Below are 18,930 nucleotides of genomic sequence, written 5' to 3'. Positions count from 1 at the left end.
TGCTGCAGCTCCTCTTTTCACCCTGTGTGTTGAGCTCTCTGCTTTAGCTACAGAGTGAGACATCTCACTTCTGTACCATCTTTGTTGGGAGTCACACATGCTCAGTATATACTGCTAGCTAGTCAATTGCAGAGCATGAGGGTGTGCCATGCTAGCAGCTAGGCGAGCATTATAACGTGTGTTACAAAGTGACGCACGTTTGTCACGAAGTAAAGGCTGGACTACAATAGAGCTGTTTGGAGCAGTTTGTGAACAGTGTTTTCTGTTGGAGATGGTGAGTCCCTTTGGGGTGGACTTTGGGCTTTTTCGCTTTGTAAACCTATAACATGCACAAAAAAGATACATAACAATAAAGGAAAGGGGAAAGGCCAAAAAGCATAATATGAGCACTTTAAATATAATCATCTATGTTAAATTACAGTGGGTTTGAAACACAGTAACTAAGGGCAAAATATTGTGAAACTATACATTAATATTGTTTCCTTCAATTATGTACAAGAGGTACTACAATCTGAAGCTGCGACTGCCGATTATTTATATTATCAATTAATTTATTGCTTATATTTTTAGTCTAAAGAATCAAACAACAAAAATCGCCATCAGTTTCCCAGACCCCCAAATTGGTATCTTTAATCAGACTATAACCTGGTATTTCATTTACAATATAAAACCTAAATAAAATCCTTGTGTTTTTATTATAAATTTCTCCTCGATAAATTATTAATTTGATTATCTCAATGAATCAATTTAACACTAATACAATCAAATTAGTTGTTGCACCTCCTGCATGTTTGATGATCTTATTGATATTAAGTGACAAACCAAAAAAGTATATTAAAATATTACTTTTATTATGAGCAAATTATTACAACATCTCAACTTGGTGGTTGACAAATCGTTAAGCATAAGAAAAGCTTCATGTCACTTTCCTTATACCACGGCACAGATGCATTTAGCTTTCATTAAATAATTTTTTTTTGAAAAGTCATTGACAAGTGTTGGCACACAGGCCAATGACTATAGAAATAAACCTTTTAAAAGGCTGATGACAGCCAAGACAGAATATGTCGATCTCTGATCGTGATCGACATGGTGGATAAGTTAAACCTATTATTCTTCAGCTGGGTGAAAGAACACAGCTGATTTGTGCTTTTTCTGCTAAATACTGCTAATAATGTCGGTATCTGTATGGACGTCAACCTTTTTTGGTTTGTCATGAGAGGTGGGACAGAGCCGGATGAGGACGCTTTCTGCACAGGAGACGAGGAGGACAGATGTCAGTCTGCAACCTCTCCAGTGTCCCACTTAGTTTTGGGTTCTTGCCACCACTCAGCCAGGAAGGACTCCTCGTAGTCTCCCATACCATCAAACTCAGCGTCAGGATGCACCGTGTGAGAAGAAGCCATTTCTTCTGGACTTACCACGTCCTTAAAGATAACAAAACACACACAGTCAGCAGCAAGCAAGAATGTGACTTTACTTCCATTCTATCTGGCGAAACATACTTTATGCTTTTCCTGTCTATAAATCTGTCACTTGTGCAGCCTGTAATTCGGCCTAAACCATCACAGTCCTCCCCAACTCTCAGTTCCAGGCAGTGTGTAGAGATGGGAGGGGTCGACCTGACTTAAATGGATGTGGCACAGCCTCAGTGGCCAACACCTCCCAGCCACATACCACACGCTGCTGGCGGAAAACACAGCCCCCACCTCCTGCTTTCTCTCCCGCAGCCTTCATCCCCTCTTTCTCTCCCTTTCTTCCCTTTCACTTTTTTTTCTTGTGTTGCCATTTCCACAACCTCAACAGCAGCTTGCACTTAGTCTGCTAGTTTACTCCTCCAAAGTAAAAGTCTATATCCCCAAACATGCTTTAGAAAGTTTGATCAACTTAAATGAAAAGGTGGAATTTGCACTTTGGAAAACAAGGGCCCAAACTCCAACTAGATCAGCCAATTTAGTTGTTGTTGAGCCAAGTTAAAGTGTCATTTCACAAAAACATATTTTTCTACGTACCTACATAGGGTTGTCTAGTCATGCAGACAGTTTACGTTTTATCTGCTAAGGGTTTTGAGAAGTCTGTCTCTGCCACCACCCCAGCACAGTGGAGGTTGATGGAATTTTGTTTGTGCAGTTAAAAAGATCTCGAAACCTCGTCTGATGAAATCAGCATAGCAAGATACCGCTACTTGGAGTAAGAAAAAAACATGTCTATTTTGATTGAAATGGCCCTTTAATCTGCCTATAATGTCTTTTTTCCAACTAGCACATTACATATATAATAATGATATAATCTAGTGTCTTTAAGGCCATTTCTATGTGTATAGACATTGAATGCACTCAACAGTTTTGCCGCTACAACCTGTCTGGTAATACCAGTAGCTTATAGTGGCTAATGTTAGCTGAGGTTTGGGTAGATATTTGTGTACACATTACTGAGTCGGTTCACTGACTGTGTTCTGCCACAATGTCTTTTAGCATTTAACGTTATTTTATAATTGTCACTTGTGGCTACAGTGACACTGTTTCAAAAGTTACATAGACTCGCTTTAAAGAGGTTTTTTATTCATTTAATGCAAGAAATGTATATTCACAAGAGCTTAATTATTAAAAGGACAATATTATTTGCAAAGAGGGTTAACTAAATGTGACTTCAGCTGTACTTTGCGTCATTGCTGTGCTCACAATTTCACTGTGCTGCCCAAAACCAATGCTTCCTGTAAATGTGCCACCATCTCTGCCTTTCAACAACATGACAACATACCTCATCGTCAGTTTGTAGGTAGTTCAGTGCAAACTCCAGCATCTCTTTCTGCTTGGTTGTCTCGTTAAAGTACCTCAGGGCCTCCTGAAAAACAAAAGTGGCATCAGCTTTTGTGTTGACCTTTTGTTTACTGTTTTTTTTTTTTTTGCCTCTTAGTTTGGAAGCTTTAAAGTGTTTACAGCAGTACCAAATTTATTTGAAGCAGGGGCAGCTTCTGAAGTCAAAGACGTTAACCACACAGAGCTGGTACACGGCAGCTGCTGACAACTCTACACAAAGCTGAAAAGATGGGAAAACAACTCTGCCTTTACGGGAGCACATGGCTTTCTAATTACCACCCTGAAACTGTGTTAATGTTCACGCCAAGACCGCGTTATGCTATAGATGCTACTGTACAGTTTTCCTGCTTTGGTTTAGCGCAGCCAGTGTGAACTCTTTCTGTTGCCTCTGGGTCACCCACTGAAGTACATAAATTATAAAAAAAAGAACAGTAATGAGGTCTTTGTTTTACTCACGTGCCGAGGCTGAAAGTCCCTTTCCTCAAGTCCCCACTGCTCCCTGTAGAAGCGATAGTACGCTACATTTTGCTGCATCACCTGGTCTTTACTGTCAAACAGGATGTAACTGGCTGCACACGGAGCAGCGTTCTTTACATCATTCACTGTAGAGGATCACAAGATAATACATGTTCAAACAGTGTTATACAGATTGCTGTCAAAAGTCTGAATCCAGAGTCTTTGTCATGGTTCTTACATTTATAATAGGAAAACTGGAGGTAGTGATACATAGTGGCTACAAACTTCTCCACAAAGAAGCCTCCAACGCTGGGTGTCAGGTGCTCTTCACATTTTACCTTACATTTCAGCACATCGGTGTAGAGATCTGAGGGAACAACAAGCATTTTATTTTCTTCTCTTAAACACACTGGACTGAAACAGCTCTTGAATTGCTCTCTTGTTACCTGCCAGGGTGGGATAGAAGTCTTTGAACTCTAAGATCTCGTATGAGCCCTCACAGCCTGCCAAGCAGAGACTGTATATATCAAAGTACTGCGTGATGGCCTGCTCCATGTTTCGGGCACTGCTGCTGAAGTCACCGTTGTTGTAAAGCGTCACACTCTTCAGGAAAACACTCTGGATAACAAAGAGTTGTGGTTAGAAAAGTTTGAATAGTTTAGCATGAGTTGCACACTGGATAAGGAAGAAGATGTTGATCTACGAACTTCATACGGCTGCTCCTCGTGGTCGATGAGATATTCTTCCACATCGAACAGCGTCTTGTAATAATTCATGTTCTTGGTCAAATAGGGATCATTTGGGTTCTTCTTCAGGAAGGTGTGAGCTGCTGACACAGCCTTCTCCAAGTTGTTAAGCTGAGGAAGAATAGATAGCTTTACAATCAATTCCACAGTGTTTTGGGGGGATTTCTTTAAATATGAAACGCCATCTCTCCCACTTGCGTGAAGCTCCTGTCATTAACGTGACCTCTGACCCCTTTTCTCCAGCAACTACTGACAGATGCAGATCATTGATGTCAGAATATGAATTCTTGTGAGTCAGTCAATAGAAAACTAATGTGGTGCTGTATGCAGAACTGTGAAATAAATAAGGGGAAAAGGTCAGGTATATAGGGCAATGCAGCTTTATTTTAGCACATTTCAGCAACAAGGCAATTCAAAGTGCTTTACATAAAACATTAAAGAGCAGTTAAAACAGTTAAAAATATAAAGACAGATATACGAGAATAGAAGGTACAGTGCAGTATAAGAAATGAAGAATTATTTAAAGAAAGGCAGCATCAAAAAGAAAGGTCTTCAGCCTTGCTTTAAAAGAACTGAGAGTTGTGGCGGACCTGCAGTTTTCTGGGAGTGTGTCCCAGATATTTGGTGCATAACAACTTAACGCTGCTTCTCCCTGTTTAGTTCTGACTCTGGGGACAGAAAGCAGACCTGTCCCAGACGACCTGAGAGGTCTGGGTGGTTCATAATAGAGCTGCAGATCAGAAATGTATTTTGGCCCTGTGCTTTATAACCCAAAAGAAGTATTATGAAATCCATTCTTAAAAGAGACAGGAGGCCAGTGTAAAGATTTCAGAACTGGAGTGATGTGATCCACTTTCTTGGTCTTATAAGGTAGTCTTGGCCAAGAAACTCAATGTAATGAACACATTCAACTACCCACTTCTCTCCTCAAAGAAGAGGAGAGAGCCACCTTCAAATAGAGTCAGCAAAATCAAAGTCATGTAAAATCCTAAAAGCCTGCTTTGTTGATCTGGGTGGCTGTTTGATCACCAGACAGAGAGCTTTGATTCACCTTTTAATTTACCAGACAAAACTATAAACTGCTCCAATTTAAAGCTGTCAGTACTTTGATGTGGTGAAAAAATAACCCCTCCAGTACCTGAATGATCACAGCAGTGTTTAAGGGTTTTGTGGTGGTGGCTTTTTATTACACACTAATATAATGAATATTGTCTACAATAACAAGGATATTATCTGGAGAGCTTTACACACTTTATGAAACAAAAAAATATTCAAAAATGAGATCAGTAGGCTATTTTAGCCAACGCAAACTTATTATATATATATAATCCCCATCACCCTGCCTGACAGAGAAGAGTAAGGGGATTGTTTCAGGGGGAACACTGGAAGAGACGTGGCACATGCTCAACTACTGCTGGGTCTGCAGGAGGGCGCAAAAAAACAGCAAGGAAACGGTACTGCACTGAGAGAAATTTCCTCTCTAGTCAAACCGAGTCACTCTGCCGCACTCTTGTTGTGCGATTGCGCTCGTTACGCACAGTTATGGTAATTGCTAAATCCACATCCTACTGTATGATCCTTACTGTACATATTCCATTGAGTTTATAACGACCAACTCGCACTTAGCCTATGTCACCTTAAATTACATTTCTACAACATCCACTTTGGGAAGTATTTGGTGTAACTTCAGAATGTATGGCAAAGGCCTACTTTTATTTTGCACTCTAGTTTTGGGCACAATTCGACACATCAAGCACATTTGGTCTCACCTGGTAGTGTGCATACTGTATGTACCGATACGGGACCCTTTTCTCGAAGGTTTCCAGTAAATCCCTCTGTGGATAGGAGATGTTAAACACTGGGAAATCTGCCTTGCACTTTTTAAGGCAGGCAGCCCTCAGTAGGATGTGGCGCATGACGCGGAGGGTGCTGTCTGCGAATAGGCTTTCGTTGTCCCGGCTGACGGAGCTGCAGTTGCGGCTACAGAAAACCTCGCTGTCCCGGAGCAGCCGGTGGAGCCGCAGGCTGAGCTCCAGGAACTTGATGCTCTCTGCCCAGTTCTGCGCCCCGTACTGCTCCAGCGCGTAGCTGTAGGCAGAGTCCAGCGGCATGATGTCCTTCTGAGGAAAACTTTTAAAGCTGTACTTTTCATACTGAGCCTCCACCAGTGTCGACATTATAAGAGCCAGACTCAAGCTTTTCAGGAGCATCGTTACCTCCACTGACTCTAGCAGGAGACTGTTCTTGTTTTGAATGGATCAGGAAACGTCCTCTTTCTTTACCAGGGAATGCTCATGACTGTCTGCACGTAGCGTAGGATGTAAAAGCCGCGTCGAGCTAGATGCTGAAAACAAGAACTTCTGATCAGAGCTTTCAAAATAAAAGCCCAATGGATCTTCTGCTATTTTTTTTTTTTAAGTTGAGCCCATTTTTGCCAAATTTCACATATTACTGCCAGCCATCCTTCAAAGAATGCTGCAGCTTGAGATTTGTAATTGCTTTTTAATTTCCACATGACATAGCTCAAGAAAAAAAACGTGGAACATCATATTTCTCTTAAAGTTATTGTTTTGAGCTGCAATACAGAGTAATGTGTGTGTGTGTGTGTGTGTGTGTGTGTGTGTGTGTGTGTGTGTGTGTGTGTGTGTTGCATGCATATTTGACAAAACAAACGCACATACAAGCAAGTTGTACGTGTGCAAAAATATTTGTATCCCAATGTAAAAACAAGAGGCTGTCATGTATGCAATGTCCATGCGTATTCAGGTTAAGAATGACTAGATCAGCTTGCTTTTCTTGTTTATTATAATTATGAAATTTATATTGTTCAGTCTGAAGATAAGACTATAATTGTAGTATTAGTATTGGCGCTGGCAAGTTGAGCATTTTTAATTATCAAAAATTCAAAAATATAGAAGAAAAATATGAGTGATTAATCAACAAGTTAACTGGTATCTGCAGCTCTACATGCAAATCTTGACAATTACCTTGAAGAAAGAAGTCCATACTTCCGGTATAAATGGTGATAACTATGGCTTACTTGACACAGACGTCACAGTCTGAGTTTGGACCTCAGAAAAGCGGTCCAGCTTTGCTCAGTGTTTTCAGTGAATCATAACACCCATGGGTGTTATGACCCAGTCCCATGAACCACAATTTAAACGTATTAACAGGGATCTAATTTAGTTTTTTAAATACTTTTGCCTCCTGCTCTTAAACTCTAGGCAGATGATATATTCATAAAATATATTGACTGAATAGTTGTCTGAAGAGATACGATTATTTTCAACTTGGTTACATTCAGAGCAAACTGACAAGCTGAGACATGGGTGGGTGAGCTACAAAATCTATTTGCATAGCTGAGACATCACTTCTAGGCAAATATCTCTGAGTCTGAAAAATCTCACATTCATAATGTTAGAAGGCTAAGACATATTATATCTGAGTAGGATGGTTATTAGGACCCAGATACTTTTTTATGAGGCAGACAGATGTGCCCGAAAATTAATTATGTGTGTAATGACTGTTTAAAATAGAATATAAAAAACACAGGCAGTAGTAATGCTTGCCATGCGTTACTGTGACGAGAAAGAATAATTTCAGAGTATGGGGAGGCACATTATAATTCAAGCTAAGTGAATTCATGGGGCCAGGCCTCTGGGCCAGGCATTACACGTTTGCAGAATTCCATTTAAAAGTGGGTGGGGTCCCAGGGGCCACTCCTCCTTCTGCTCTGTGGAGGGATGACCCAAGAGTTGCGTTAAGCTAGACAGAGAGAGACAGAATAAGGCCGGAAGTTTAGTTGATTTCCCATCCAGTATAAAAGCACTAAGTAAATGTATATTTTCTTTTTAATATATTATGTTGAATATGCATAAGTGCATGCTTGTTTTTCTTTTCTATTTGAGTAATGTCATCTTGTACATCATGGTGACTTTTCTCGAGCTGAAACTTGCTGATTGTTTATGGTGACAGACGATGTGGAGTTTTTTTTACCTCTGGATCAGATAACCCATATTCAGAGTCATACTGTAGGCCTATTTAGGCAGGATAGCTGGAGACAGTTAATGCATTAACATTTGTCTGATTAGGTTGTATTCTATTTCAAAAGCATATGCTGCACCACACTCCTAATAAATGGATCAACTGCGGCCTATGCCAATGTAAGATCGAAAATGTTAAGCAGAAAAGAGTGATGCACCTTGTTTTAGACCTCTTAGACTACATTTTCAATCGAATCATCTCATCTTTTCCACTTCAAACAATCACATACTTGACCCCCTTAAAATAAAGGTTTTTTTTCTTTAGTAGGCCTATTGTGCAGAATTGAGTAGCCTACATTTCTGGTTTTGCATCTGTCCAAGGTAGTAGGCCTACTAGTTATTGCCCCACCATTTTGCGTCACCTATAAACGACTGTGTATGTAACGTTATATATGAATGAATGAATGAATGTATGTGTTTTTTTGTTTATGTGTTTATTTAAACGTAGTTATAAACATTGTAATAGTCAGTTTCTTCACATTATGTGAGAATTCGGCATTTATTTTGTAATCGTAACCGGGAGAGTCTATCTCATTCCAGCGGTCTTGACACAGCGCCACTGTCCCAGACTTCATTCGGTAGGTTACTTATCTCCACTTCTTCAACCTCATCGCTCCTCTGGTACACGGTCTCTCTCTATTGTTACAACTCTCCAAATGGATTTGATAATATTAACGGTTTTAGTTTGCCTTCATGTAACGTTAGTTACTGTGAATTGCAACCCGGGGCCGTTAGAGGATGTAGTGATCGATCGATACGATATACCGAAAATTTGTCCTCGAGAAGTGCAAACAGAAGATTTTATCCGTTATCATTTTAACGGTACCTTCTCTACAGACGGGAAAAAGTTTGACTCCAGGTGAGGTTACAGCGAAATACATAATGTAATGTCAATTAATCAAGAATGCGTTAACTTACAGCTTTTAAACTAGCCTATTTGTCTGTAACGTTAATGTAAACTCTTGCAGAAATTGTGATTTCAGTTGTAAAATGGTCAACGTGATTTGAGACCGTCTCAGTAACGTTATGCATCATGGAGACATTACGATAAGCATAGTAAAGTACAGCAATCAACCATTTCCTGATGGATTCACAGACAATTTACTGCAGCTGAGATAACACTACGTGTCAATCCCCATTTCAATAAGTCCTACCTTTCAATCTTAGTATCACCTCGATGTTTCTATTAGTTATATTTTAACAGTGATTTACTATACAACATCTAATCGTAGGTAGAGAAAATGTGTTCTTTTTTTTATGGTTTTTAAGGTGGTGGATATTTTTGTTGCCATTTGTCAAATAACCTCCCTAGGTTTTCAAAATGAAATATTAAAACACATGGCTGATCATAATAAAGCCGAGAGGGACATAATGACCTTTTGAATAATCATGCTGATGTGGATGGGACATTGGATGCAGACTTTAAAGCACCATAACATTTTAACGGCCCCATGATATGAGCCTCTAGATTCCATTTTTCACCACCTACTGTTTTGACACTTCTACCTAGTTTGGTGGATTCCATCGATTATACACTCTCACCCAGCTCTCTCTTTTGTTGTCTACACAGTCATGATCGAGGCAAAGCCTTCATCAGCCAGGTCGGCCTGGGCAGACTCATCACAGGGATGGACCGCGGGCTCCTGAGCATGTGTGTCAATGAACGCAGGAGGATCACAATCCCACCACACCTGGCCTATGGAAGCATCGGAACAGGTGCAGATAAACATGAGTAACAGCACTTTGTTGGATACATTATCTGTTCTAGTTTATGCCAATCTGTGTTGTTTGTCCGACAGGTGGTGTAATTCCTCCTGACGCTGTGTTAGTGTATGATATTCTCCTGCTGGACATATGGAACACCCAGGACAAGGTCCAGATTCGCACACTCAGCAAACCTGCAAGCTGCAACCGCACCACTGTGGCATCGGATTTCGTCCGTTACCACTATAACGGCACCCTGCTGTCTGGTGCAGCTTTCGGTTCCAGGTGATGTTAGATTTTGTAGGATTTTATTCTAAAATGTGACCGATGACCGGTCTGGCCCTAAAAAGGCCAGACTTAATCTGACTCCAATTCTATGGTCACTACACTCTGAATAGTGTTCGTTTACTGGTAGATCAGAGAAATAGACTCAGGATTCAAAATAAGACTCAAGATTCGTCCAGTTAAAGTTAATAACAAGCTTTTGTGAATGATATTGCAAAATACAATAAACTTGTGCACAAGGATCAGATTACTTCAAGACAAAACAGCCTATCGCTAAAACCTAGCAAACAGACAGAATTTCCCCCAGCATCTGATGCCGGCTAACCCAGAACCCTCACTTTTTGTCCACTTTCTCTGCTTCATCCGTGGTGCTGTTATCAGTTGGATATGGTCCAGATCTTCTGGCTCCAGCCGGCTAACGATATGTAACACACTGTATGAAAACATGACCTCGACTTCACATTCTCAGCTCAAAAAGACAAGCTGCTATTGTTGGATTTAAACACCTGTGTTTTTAATCTCCTGCAAACTTAAGGAGTTTCCTGAGAGCCAGATCATTTCCATACTTTGTGTCACAAATCGCGCACTTGCAAAACACTGACCATTGTTGCTTCGTTCCCCCCCTGATCAGAGAAGACCTTTTTTTTCAGGCTATATCTCACACTCCCTTTATAATGTCTAATCACTGTAAAACCAGATGGCCTCTCATAACCCAGGGAAACGAGGCAACAAGGTCAGCATCATGAACTCTACAAACCTGTTACTTTACTCTCACAAATATATTCTAACAGTTTTAACATTAAGGTATGTCTCATCTATCTCTGTGATTCTCAAGAGCTGTGTCTTTTATTTAGTCACTCGAAGAATTCAACCTATGACACCTACTTGGGACAGGGCGACCTCATCAAAGGCATGGAAGAGGGTCTTTTGGGCATGTGTGTCGGGGAGAGAAGGATCATCATTGTCCCACCCTTCCTGGCATATGGAGAGACTGGCCAAGGTACAAACTGTTAATGTTCAAGATGACTGTGGCTTGTATATAATAATTTCACATTCAAACTTTCTGACCTACAATTATTACGAGTGTGTGGTTGACCACAACACGAGAGTGACAGCGAATGAGCTCCGAGCAGACAGGTGTCAGCGTTCGGAGCACTAGCATTTAAAGGTCCCATGGCATGAAAAGTTCACTTTGAGTTCCCCCAGCCTGCCTATGGTCCCCCAGTGACTAGAAATGGCGATAGGTGTAAACCGAGCCCTGGGTATCCTGCTCTGCCTTTGAGAAAATGAAAGCTCAGATGGGCCGATCTGGAATCTTCTCCTTATGAGGTCATAAGGAACAAGGTTACCTCCACTTTCTCTGCTTTGCCCGCCCAGAGAATTTGGCCCACCCATGAGAGAGCGACATAATTTCAAACGAGCAAAGTGGCAGTTGGTCAAGGCCACACACCCACCCTCCACCTTGCCCCCCCACCCTCTCTCCTCCTCACTACAGACACAGAAATGGCACATACTAAGGAAAGCTCATTGTGGGACTGGCTCTAGTGGCTGTAATTCTGCACCAAGGCTGAATTTCGGGAAAGAGATTTCAGATACAGTATTAGGGGACCACTAAGGTCTATATAAAAGCATCCAAAGAGCACCATGTCATGGGACCTTTAAGTTGTTACTGTAAGTGATAATGTGTCAGTTTCAGTTTGTCTCTGAATAAATATTGCAGCTCCTCAAGACCAAAGTAAAGTTTGCACGTCTTGATTCTCAACAACGCAACAAAACAAATGAGCCGTGGTAGCACGGGGAATGCAGGAGTAAGTTGGAAAAAACTCTGACACTAGAGAAAGGATACGAGAGGACGGGGAAGCCTGTCTACGAACAAAGCAATGTCAAGTATGGGGAGACCACGTAGGTGATAACGGGAAGTAGGTATGTCACGTAAAGGTCTTTAGTGCGGTGGCATTATTGCAATGTGAAATCTTAACTAACTGGATCAAATGTATACAAGGTTACAAAAACATGCACCTTGGTTCGGACTTAAAGGTGTGAAAATGCCCTAAAAGCGACCATTGGTTTCTGTTCATTTTATTATGGTTTGAAAAACAAACGTCGTCTATTACAGTGAGCAAGTTGTCTCATTTGCTTTTATTGTCAAGTTACATTATTGTTGCATGGTACCACATTTGAGAGCAAAGACTATTTTGAAAATGCTTCTTTGTAGTTGTGTTTGGGTATATGTGTGAAACTCTGACCTATCCGACAGTATTCATGTTTGATTATTGTTTCGGTGCACTTATTTTTCATGTCCATGCTTACTGCACTATTATGCAATAATAATGTACATAAAAGTAATGCAAAAAAGGATTTCTAATGTCATACACGACTCTCTGCAAGTTACTACAAAGGGGAAAGTTCCATACCACACTAATATGAACAAAAAAGGTCTGCCTGGAAGGAAGGAAACTAATGTCAAGAGTAAAAGTATGCTTTTAGAAATGGTCCACATTAAGGTAAAGTATATGTGACTGGTATGGACCTGAAACTGTGAGATATAAGATAAGATAAACCTTTATTGTCTCATATAGGAGAAATTTGTCTTGGGCATTCGAGAGAAACAAATGGCGACACATCGTGCATAAACACATACAGTAAACATACAGTTAACCTACATAGAACATAATCCTACATTATCTCATCCAATGCTTCAATGAACATCTAATAACCACACACACTACCCCCCCTACCTTTCCTCACATTCACAGAACAGAAGAGAACCCACAACACATCCTCCCCCTCATATTGCACTTAATTTTGATAATGATTGCACATTTCCCATTAACTCATGCTGTGGTCAATAACTTCTGTATTGCACAATGCCCAATGGACCTTTTTCCCAGCAGACATTTTGACTTGTCATAGTAGGAAAAGCACAGCTGAAGTTGATAACCTTAACGATGGCTCAGTTCCATCAAGTGTCCCAGTGAGCTATTTCAGTGAGTCAGCATGCACAATACCAGGGCCTCTCCTAAGTGGAATGCAGCCATCATTAATGGTTTTGAATATACCTGTGCTTTTCCTACTATGACATGTCAACATGTCTGCCGTGAAAAAGGTCTATTGCATAATACCATATCAAATTTAACATATACATACATACATACATACATACATACATACATACATACATACATACATACATACATACACACACACACACTCACCTTAAAGATTATTAGGAACACCTGATTTATTTATTGTATGCAATTATCTAATCAATCAATCACATGGCAGCAGCTTCAATGCATTTAGGGGGGTGGTCCAGGTCTAGACAATCTCCTGAACTCCAAACTGAATGTCAGAATGGGAAAGAAAGGTGATTTAAGCAACTTTGAGCCTGGCATGGTTGTTGGTGCCAGACGGGCTGGTTTGAGTATTTCCCAATCTGCTCAGTTACTGGGATTTTCACCCACAACCATTTCTAGGGTTTACAAAGAATGGTCTGAAAAAGTAAAAACATCCAGTATGCAGCAGTCCTCTGGGCGAAAATGCCTTGTTGATGCTAGAGGTCAGAGGAGAATGGGGCGACTCATTCCAGCTGATAGAAGATCAACTTTGACTCAAATAACCACTCGTTACAACCGAGGTATGCAGCAAAGCATTTGTAAAGCCACAATACACACAACCTTGAGGCGGATGGGCTACACCAGCAGAAGACCCCACTACCACTCATCTCCACTAAAAATAAAAAAAGGAGCTACAATTTGCACAAGCTCACCACAATTGGACAGTTGAAGACTGTAAAAAAGTTGCCTGGTCCGATAAGTCTCGATTTCTGTTGAGACATTCAGATAGTAGAGTCAGAATTTGGCGTAAACAGAATGAGAACATGGATCCGTCATGCCTTGTTACCACTGGGCAGGCTGGTGGTGGTGGTGTAATGGTGTGGGTAATGTTTTCTTGGCACACTTTAGGCCCCTTAGTACCAATTGAGCATCATTTAAATGCCACAACCTACCTGAGCATTGTTTCTGATCATGTCCATCCCTTTATGACCACCATGTACCAATCCTCTGATGGCTACTTCCAGCAGGATAATGCACCGTGTCACAAAGCTCGAATCATTTCAAATTGGTTTCTTGAACATGACAATGAGTTCACTGTACTAAAATGGCCCCCACAGTCACCAGATCTCAACCCAATAGAACATCTTTGGGATGTGGTGGTACAGGAGCTTCGTACCCTGGATCTGCATCCCACAAATCTCCATCAACTGCAAGATGCTAGCCTCTCAATATGAGCCAACATTTCTAAAGAATGCTTCCAGCACCTTATTGAATCAATGCCACGAAGAATTAAGGCAGTTCTGAAGGCAAAAGGGGGTCAAACACGTTATTAGTAAGTTGTTCCTAATAATCCTTTAGGTGAGTGTATATGTATATTGCACCAGTACCCTATCATTGCACATCCTATAACCATAATGTTAAGTACCACAAGTCTTATTTAGTAGTATTAGTCACACATACATCACTGTAGCCACATAGACACACTGCATGTCTTACTTTTTTTCCCTAACAGGAACTCAGGTCCCTCCTCAGGCTACGCTGGTGTTCCAGGTGCTGCTGGTTGATGTGTTCAACCCTAAGGATGACCTAGTTGTGGAGGTGAAGGAGGTGCCTGAAGGCTGCATCCGCAGGACGGTGACTGGAGATTACATCCGCTACCACTACAATGGTACCTTCCAGGACGGCACAGCCTTTGACTCAAGGTAAACCTGAGCTTCCTCCATTCTTAGAAAGCAATAAAATGTAAAGCAAAATTACCGGAGTTTAAAGGGATAGTTAGGATTTTTTTAAGTGTGGTTGTATGAGGTACTTATTCATAGTCAGTGTATTACCCACAGTAGATGGCGGTCGGCACGCCCCAAGTTTGGAGAAGCAGACAGAAGCACTGGCACGGAAGCTAAGCAATGTACTGCTGTGCACGGGGGCAGCAGCTAAATGTATTTTAGTTCGATATACTAAACTTAATACTTTATTACTTTGTCTTCAGACCGTCCTTTCGGACAGGTATCGAGAAGCTGTTGAATATCAATTTTTGCTAAATACTCAAAATTTTAAAACAACTTTAGTTATTTTAAAGGGTTAGTTCGGATCAACCAAAGTCACACACACTAACACAAACAAACTAGCTGATCGAGGCAGCAGTAGACCGACATCTCCAGTGTTCTGTGTGGTAAAAATTATTGTTTTGTCAAATGAGTTGGGTGGGTTTGAAGATAGCATAGATAATGGCTTCAGTTCCCCGTCGGAAAGGGCTGTCTGACAACAAGGTAAAGCCGTGAAAATATTCTAAATATAGCGTACACTTAAACTGATATTAATTTTTTAGGTGGCTAAAATACATTTAGCTGCTGTGCCCGTCCACAGCAATACATTGCTTAGCTTCCGTGCCAGTACTCCTACCTGCTTCTGTAAACTGCGGGTGTTCTGGCTGCCATGTACAATAGACATACACTGACTATGGATAAGTACCTCATACAACCCCACTTCAAAAAATCCTTACTATGCCTTTAACGCTTCCTTTGACAGCTACAAGCGAAACAGCACCTATAACACTTACATCGGCAAGGGATATGTGATCCAAGGGATGGACAAAGCCCTGCATGGGCTGTGCATAGGAGAGAAGAGAAAGATTACCATCCCTCCTCACATGGCGTATGGCCAAGAAGGAGTTGGTGAGTTTGACACATGAATTGGGAGGATTCAAAAGACACTTGGAATGGACCAACATCTTCTTAGTCTTCTTTATGTTTGTAACACTGCCCTGTTTATTTTTTTTTCTCCCACTGTAGGAGACCTCATTCCTAGCTCTGCCGTGCTGGTCTTTCACATTCACGTCATTGATTTCCACAACCCCGAGGACCCAGTCGACATTAAATCTACCTACAAGCCTCAGGATTGCAAAGTGACCAGTGAAGCTGACGATTTGATTCAGTATCGTTATAACTGCTCCATGATGGACGGCACCCTGCTGTACTCCTCGTGAGCGCCCTCTGCTACACTGCATCCTCCTCCTCCTGGTTTATGCATGTAATCATTGCTGGCTCCTTGTCTGACAGATTGCAGTGGGCCTAGAACTGCAGATATTATACAATTTTTATGTATCCCTGACGACCGCACATATGTCTGCTTGGTTCAAGGTTTTGATATAGTGTATGGAAATGTTTAAGTGAGCATTTTAAAAATCCCCATTGTTAAGAGTAGTAACAGTTTATGTGTCCGTTTCCAGGGACCACTACGACTCACCTTCCATCACGACTCTTGGAGCGAATAAGGTGATCCTGGGTTTGGAGAAAGGTTTGAGTGGCATGTGTGTGGGCGAGAGGAGGGAGGTGGTCGTTCCACCACACTGGGGACATGGTGAAAATGGAGGTCAGTCATAGGAACTAGAGATGGCCTGATACCAGTTTTTGCTTCCCGATTCGGATACCTGAATTTGCATATCGGCCGATACCGAGTACCGATCCGATACCAGTGTGTCATATATTTTATTATGTTTTAACAACTGTATACTACTATCCCTGTATGGATGTGATATGATTTATATCTTTGTTGTCGGTCTGGCTCAGGTTAAACTCTTTGTGAAACATGAACAAACACAAACAATGAATGCTACAGAACTTTCTTTTATTCTCCAGTTTGACAGTCAGTTATAACGGAAAAAGAACATAAATAAACTACTTTAACGTAGATTTTCTTTAGGGCTTTATTACGTGGTATCGGATCGGTGCATAAACTCCAGTACTTACCGATGCCTGCGTTTTAGGCAGTATCGGACCATCTCTAATAGGAACTGCTCAGATTGCATTCTGAACACACTTTCTTTTTACCCCAAATTATGTTTTCTCTTCTCTGTTTTGGGGTCTCCAGCTGGAGGAGTTCCCAGGAGTGCAGTGCTCTTCTTTGAGCTGGAGTTAGTGGAGCTGCAGAAGGGTGTGCCTGAAGGCTATATGTTTGTGTGGCTGGGAGATGGCCCTAATCCCCTCTTTCCTGCTATGGACCTCAATGGTGACAAAGAGGTACCTCTAGAGGAGGTAAGCAGACAACTAAATAGTTCTCCGTGCTAAATTTTATCTAAACAGCCTGGGTATAAACGTGCATTTAACATCGCAACGCTTTCTCCAGTTTTCAGCCTTCATCATGCTCCAAGTTGAGGAGGGCAAAGGTCGTCTTCTGCCAGGGTTTGATGCCGACAGCATCATTAAGGACATGTTTAATAACCAGGACCGCAATGAAGATGGGAAGATTGTTGAATATGAACTGAAACTCAAGGTGGATGACGAGCCTGAACAAGTGAAACGAGATGAGCTGTAAAGAGGACTTGTACAGTATTTAATTGTTGGCAAGGAACAGGCATGCAGTGGCTGAGGTCATACCGCCATCTTAGCAACTGTCGTGCAACTAATGTTTCAGAGATTGAAACATTGTTGAGCCTTTATTTAAGGCAGTCAGACAGTTCACTTTGCTAGGTTCTGTTAAAAAAATGTGCAGAGGAAACGGGTTTGAAAATGTGAAAGGAAGAAAAATGGCCTCTAGTGAAATTGTGTTCTGTTGAAAATATTTGCATTGAAGTTTGAAGAAACCATTTGGGCTGGGCCCTACCTTCAGAATATTACTTTATAAAACTAGTAGTCAATGCAGTGCCTCATACAATTGATGAAAAACCACTGGTTGTACAGTATAATTGGGAGTGGCTAGTTTGTACAATATTATTCTTTATTATATTATCTATCATGGAGAAATTGTATCACAAAAAGAGTGTTGTGGAGCATAAAATAAACAGTTTTATAGTAAAATTAAGACACCTACTTTATTTCTTAAATACTGTTTGTGTACAGAGATGTGTATGTGAATTAGTTTGGTAGACTTCAATTGAGTGGCCTAAATCTTTCATCAACATTGTATTCATTAAACCATTTGTAATAAAACATGACATTCAGAAACAGATGGAACCACATTTTATAGTTGGAAGGAACATATAATGAGGTAATGAGTTTAGACAAAAGAAGACAAAACAATGGATGATTGACTGTAAATGGCACATTGTCCACAAATGACAGGGAATCTCTAATATTTTAGTACTTTTGTGTTATTAAACAATTATTAGGTTTTTATGACACTTTTGTGTGTTGCATTGTGTAACTTTATGAAAATCATAGTTAAAATGACTGTGAAGGGGAAATAGTGTGTGCCTGGTTCTGTTTTATATCTCAGTCATTGTGGAGCTTGGCACACATGCACTAGCTGCTATGGGTGGAGAAATGTCCTTAAACATCCGTTTGCATATCGATAGTTGTGTCTGCTCCACCACTCATAGACCTGCTGTCAATGACAAGCTGCTTAATGGACATGGACTCTTAGCAACTCCTCAAATATCTTTACGACAAACGTCAGAACCATGACTTCTTTATGACATTTTTATAGCATACTATGACTTTTTTATGACATACTATATTAGTTTTTATGGCATACTATACTATGACCTTTTTATGATATACTATACTATGAGATTTTATGACATTTATTATGACATACTATACTATGACTCTTTTTGTCACTTTTTTCGACATACTATACTATGACTGTTTTATTCCTTTTTTTGTCATACTATACTATGACTTTTTTTACGAAAACATAAAATTTGTGTCAGGTCAGATAGTTTAGAGTAATTAGAGAATGCTTGGAAAACAGAAGGTTGAGTGTTTGAATCTTATTTGTTTGAGGAAGTTTTGAGGTCCGGTATACTTTATGAAAGAGACAAATATGCCAAAAATAGGGCTTTTTGTGATAAGTTGGTTAGCTTAAAGGGAAAAGAGAATGAATG

General features: G+C 40.6%; 2 protein-coding genes across 2 annotated transcripts; one reads left to right on the top strand and one right to left on the bottom strand.

Moving 5' to 3' along the window:
- Positions 1-830: 830 nt before the first annotated feature.
- On the bottom strand, positions 831-6,346 carry p3h4 (prolyl 3-hydroxylase family member 4 (inactive)). Its single transcript, XM_039826333.1, has 7 exons — positions 5,791-6,346; positions 3,983-4,132; positions 3,722-3,893; positions 3,514-3,642; positions 3,276-3,421; positions 2,761-2,844; positions 831-1,427 (listed from the first exon to the last, which is right to left on the bottom strand). Exons 1-7 carry the CDS (start codon positions 6,229-6,231, stop codon positions 1,278-1,280), a joined length of 1,272 nt encoding a protein of 423 aa, XP_039682267.1. The 5' UTR covers positions 6,232-6,346; the 3' UTR covers positions 831-1,277.
- A 2,276-nt stretch (positions 6,347-8,622) lies between these two features.
- fkbp10a (FKBP prolyl isomerase 10a) lies at positions 8,623-17,906 on the top strand. Its single transcript, XM_039826074.1, has 10 exons — positions 8,623-8,923; positions 9,635-9,780; positions 9,864-10,053; positions 10,908-11,053; positions 14,623-14,812; positions 15,636-15,781; positions 15,899-16,088; positions 16,336-16,478; positions 16,977-17,140; positions 17,232-17,906. The coding sequence occupies exons 1-10, from the start codon at positions 8,721-8,723 to the stop codon at positions 17,418-17,420; spliced, it is 1,707 nt and encodes a 568-aa protein (XP_039682008.1). The 5' UTR covers positions 8,623-8,720; the 3' UTR covers positions 17,421-17,906.
- Positions 17,907-18,930: the final 1,024 nt, after the last annotated feature.

Source organism: Perca fluviatilis, chromosome 15 (genome assembly GCF_010015445.1).
Source record: "Perca fluviatilis chromosome 15, GENO_Pfluv_1.0, whole genome shotgun sequence".
Classification (NCBI taxonomy): domain Eukaryota; kingdom Metazoa; phylum Chordata; class Actinopteri; order Perciformes; family Percidae; genus Perca; species Perca fluviatilis.
The sequence above is the reverse complement of the archived record's forward strand: the minus strand, read 5'-3'. Positions and strand labels throughout refer to the sequence as shown.